The sequence below is a fragment of the Mytilus trossulus genome, chromosome 5 (assembly GCF_036588685.1).
Source record: "Mytilus trossulus isolate FHL-02 chromosome 5, PNRI_Mtr1.1.1.hap1, whole genome shotgun sequence".
Lineage (NCBI taxonomy): Eukaryota > Metazoa > Mollusca > Bivalvia > Mytilida > Mytilidae > Mytilus > Mytilus trossulus.
In genome coordinates, this window is record NC_086377.1 from 18,848,294 (window position 1) to 18,853,060 (window position 4,767).

The 4,767-nt window shown below is 30.2% G+C and overlaps 1 protein-coding gene across 1 annotated transcript; it reads left to right on the plus strand.

The window, feature by feature from the left end:
* Window positions 1-3,294: 3,294 nt before the first annotated feature.
* On the plus strand, window positions 3,295-4,255 carry LOC134717695 (GTPase IMAP family member 4-like). Its single transcript, XM_063580190.1, has one exon. The coding sequence runs from the start codon at window positions 3,296-3,298 to the stop codon at window positions 4,091-4,093; it is 798 nt and encodes a 265-aa protein (XP_063436260.1). The 5' UTR covers window position 3,295; the 3' UTR covers window positions 4,094-4,255.
* The last annotated feature ends 512 nt before the right edge of the window (window positions 4,256-4,767 follow it).

A 4,767-nucleotide genomic window follows, 5' to 3' on the forward strand; every position in this document is an offset into this window, starting at 1 on the left:
GAACTATCAAATTTATAAACGAAATTCAGAATTTTAATATTTTAATAATTTGGTTGAAATTTCAAAATTTCAAAACTTTTACTCAATTTGAAATTCTGATATTTTTAAACTTTGTTCAAAATTCCAAACTTCCAAAATTTCAAAACTTTTGTGAATTGATAAATGTTACACGGACCAATATTATTCTGGAAAAACTACAAGTATCATTATATGGTTTAGGAAAAAAAAAAAAAATTATACGATTTTTTTTCAAATCCCAAAACAAGAGTTGTGCACACACAATTACTGAAAAGACTTATTTTCCAAATGCCCACCTAGTTATCATCAAAATTTGATAAATGTTCATTAAAAATGCTAATCATAATGAAAAATGTTCTTATATCTGAATAAAGTGAATCTGATGAAGGAAATTATTCTAAGAAATTGTCTTAAAACTTATCAAATATGTTATCTTCAGTTTGGTTAATTTCTGTCAAAATTTGTCTCCAGAAACAAAAAAATGCACTTCTAAAGATGGTGACTATTTTATGGTCTATTAATTAATTCATATTTTTTTTCGGTGTATCAAATTGTCGAAAGTGCCGGACTGGCATGATACACATTCTTGGTATACATTTGCAAAGAATATTTCACTCAACCTAGGCCTTTAAGATAAAGTTAGTAATTGCAGGGAGTTGAATGAATTAGTATAAGACTTTTAAAGTTCTTGATAAAAATTCTTTGAAAGAAAAATAAAAAAAAAAAAAAATTATGATAAAAACTGTAGACTTGATTGTGTCAATAGGTAGAGAATTATTGGTCATAATTTTGAAATAGAAAATAGTGGACAATATAAAATTCCTAGAAAGGATAGAATGTGTAAACTGTGCCTCTTGTTGGTCAATGAAGAACACTCCTTCCTTGATTGTAAAATTAACAAAACAACTTTGAGATAATCGTTTTGAAAATCATTTACCTTCTTATAATAATGTCTCTTACCCAAGAATAAAAATTAAAAGAAATGCTTAACTTCTAAAACAGGGATCATGTTTGAAATATCATAAAACAATTAAAATACTATCAAATTTTGCTGTGATGAATATTTCTAATATCTATATTTTATTCAATAGAGAAATAATGAATTGCCTAAATTTTATTTAGCGAAGGTCCTAAAGACAATCCTAAACATATGATAAACAATGTTGAATGCAGATCAGTCTATCTACAATAACAAAACCATTTTGATTTTAGAAAATTAATCCGAGAAACACCTTTTCAATAGAAAAAGGCAGGCACTGTAAATGTTGGCAGTTATATTTGAAAATGATATTCATTTATTTTTTACTTACCAAAAAATAGACTAAGTACATATAAAAAATAACTTAAATTGAGTTCAAATTATATAAAAGGTATATAGACTAGACTAGAATATTTTTATTACCAAATTAGGGTCCCAGGAGGGCATATCAATTATATATCAAAACTAATAGTCATGAGACAATTTTTTTTTATTAAGCTATTTGTTCAACTAGTTTTATTATTTCATTTAATTTTTGAATTTCTCGTCATAATCAAAGTTAATAAATTTTACAAACACATACATGTATATTTTACCTGAAACACATGACCTGCAAGTTACATAATTTTAACACTTTAATGCATTCAAGATTTCCCTTTTTCCTTGACTAGTTTTTGATTAATACCTTGTGTATTAAAAAAGCAACAGGGGGTATGATCATGGACATATAGGGCCACCATGGTGAACATATGTTTGATGGCCACCTTTAACAAGATAAAGTCACACGTAGTACTGTAGACGGGATTTGTTGCTGACCATTAATAACCAGATCAACATGTAGTGACAATGCAATGTTAATAAAATTTGATAACGCACCGTTATTTGTGAGACATGTCAACTACTAATAAAATTGCCGAATGTCATTGCGCACAGATTCAAGCCATAAATTTTTACCCTCAACTGAACTGCCAAGGAATCGGCTGAAGAAAAACATTTGAAGCCCTAAAGTTTCAACCGCATAATTGCCAAAACTCATTGTAATGGGTAGTACTAAGGCAAAATCAGAAGGTGAAAAAACAGAACCCAAAACATGTTTAACAGAATTGGTTGACATTTATTACAATCATTGTAGCTTTTGTTACAGTTAGTCATTGCTTTTGACGGTGATACGGTAATTCAAATTAAAAAAAAATAATCTAGTTTTGCGTTTGTAAAGTTGGTCAGTATATATAATTATTCTCTTGATATATACGAAGCTTTGGTGCTCACAAGGAAGCTATTTAACTAAGAGTTGCAAGTGATGAAGTTTAAATCATCTCTTTGTTAATATTTTGAACGCCATTACGAGTTGATCGAACGTTATAGGATATCTGTTTCAACGATGACGAAGGATATGTTCTATTTGTCAAAGACACAATAATGGACGTTTATCCCTGAAAGGGACCTCCCGATTCAGATTTAGCCCTGGGTTTGTACTTGTATGAGCAAATCGACAAGTGCCACATGAAAAGAATGATATGCTTAACGTTGTGGAGCACATGCGAATTATGAGTTTGAATTTCCCTTTGGTATCTTTTATAGTAGGTTATCGATTACAACAAATATCGCATGATGATTCCAGCGTCGTGTGACCTAATAATCATGTTTATAGAATTTTCATATGTAGTATACCTTATAATTTCACATTTTTCATATTCATCTTTTTATTTCTATTCTAAGCCAATTCTACGATACTTTTGTACTGCATTACGTGTTTTGTTAGGTTGAAACCTATTATAAGGTTTAGGGGTATTCCATTGGTAAGATCGAAGTTAGGGCATTTTATGAGAATCATATTTTCATGATGATAATTCTAATGTTTTAGCAATTTGCAAAGGGATGAATATAAACAATATATAAGTACACATTCACTTGTCCTAAATCAATGATCGTGCCAAACAGTTTTGAAAAAAAAAATGACAAACCAGTCAGTTTAAATATGAAACACCGGTAAAGGACAAACAAATATTTGATATCAACGTCCATGTTAGAAAGTTTGTTTAACTATTTTATTCTTTATTAGCCTCATTTGCAGTCGCGTTCTTGTTTCATTTGTGTTTTAGATTATTGAGAAAAAAATTCACTATGAAGCTCGAAACTATATAACATCTATCATGTACAGCCATATAATAATGGCACCACATAAAGTTGATAAAATTCAATAACTTCCAATAAATCTGTATGTAATGTTGTAGCATATTGTTTAATTGAGAAAATGGATATTGCAAATAGATTTTTTATTTGACATTTTCAGCTAGAATGCCATTTTTTGGAAAACCTGCACCACCCAACGAGTTTCGATTTGTAATGGTAGGTAAAACTGGAGCGGGAAAAAGTAGAGTTGGAAATACTATACTTAATACTAACGCATTTACATTTGCTCTTGATGCTAAATCAGTTACATCAGTGTGTAGGTTAATGAGTTCAGAAAATCGCTTTGGAAAAAAGATTGATTTGGTGGATACACCAGGTGTTTTTGATACAGAAAAGGACAATGAAACGGTTCAAATAGAGATTTGTAGATGTATTTCAATGACCACACCAGGTCCTCATGCTATTCTATTTTGCGTTCAAATGGGTCGATTCACTGATCAAGAGATGGATGTTCTTGAACACTACATTAAATATTTTGGACATAATATACTGAACTATTTGGTTTTTGTATTTACCCATCTTGATTCCTGGAGAGAGAGTTACAAAGATAGAGGTGTATTAGTCCCATCTGAAGACGTTTACATAAAGTCGTTGCCTGAAAAGGCAAAATCCTATTTAGAAAAATGTAATAACCGTTATATTTGTTTGGACAACAGAGCCAAGGAAGAGGAAAAGGAAAAGACCGTCAAGAAGCTGATCGAAAAAGTGGAAGAAATGCTTTCTAAAAATGGCAACTCATGTTATACCGATACAAATTACGAGGAAGCAGAAAAAATACTGCAGACAATGATGACTGTCAATAGTCTACGCGACGAAATTAAAAATAGTGAATCATTTTTAAACAAAGTAAACCTGTACTTCAAACTTGTATTTCAGAAAATATACTTGAAGTTGAAGACGTAAGGACTACTTCCCCCGTAGAAGTCTTCATTATATACTGCATTGAATGCCAATCATAATTTTTACTTTCGCTTATATAATTTTGTTTCCAGAATGTAGAACTATAATTTGTCTCTACGTAGAACGTTTCAAAAATGATGAGTGAGATGAGTGAATAAGTCGCTTTGTCATGGAAAACATCTTACAACACAACCCTCGTTGCACGATATGATACGATAAAAAGAAACCATTAACACAATGTGCTGTTTAATAGAAACCGAATAACACGGATCCCCCAAACCTCGAACTAAACCCAAATATTACAGAAGATTTAGATATAAAACCAGTTTCCACTCAATATTTTCTTCGGAAAATACCTGTACTTAGTCATAAATATGACACTTGATACCAACACGTTTTGTTAATTGTCAACGTTTAATTAATCCGTGTATACCTTTTTGATAATTCATTTATCATTATGTTTGAGTAATAAAGTTAAAGACAAATTAAAATTTAAGAAATGAAAACATTTTATCTATTCGTTTGTTTTTGCATTAACATTTGAATAATTGTGATGTGCAGAAACAATTTAATATAAATCTTCCATAACACACATATTACCACATGTTTAAAAACTGTTCGGATGCGTTTTTGCAACACACAGAAATAACATCTTGATACTTAACTTTACTTAAACT

Bases quoted from the DNA above. Each gene is read 5' to 3' on its own strand.
- LOC134717695 (XM_063580190.1), top strand. From the start codon at position 3,296: ATGCCATTTTTTGGAAAACCTGCACCACCCAACGAGTTTCGATTTGTA.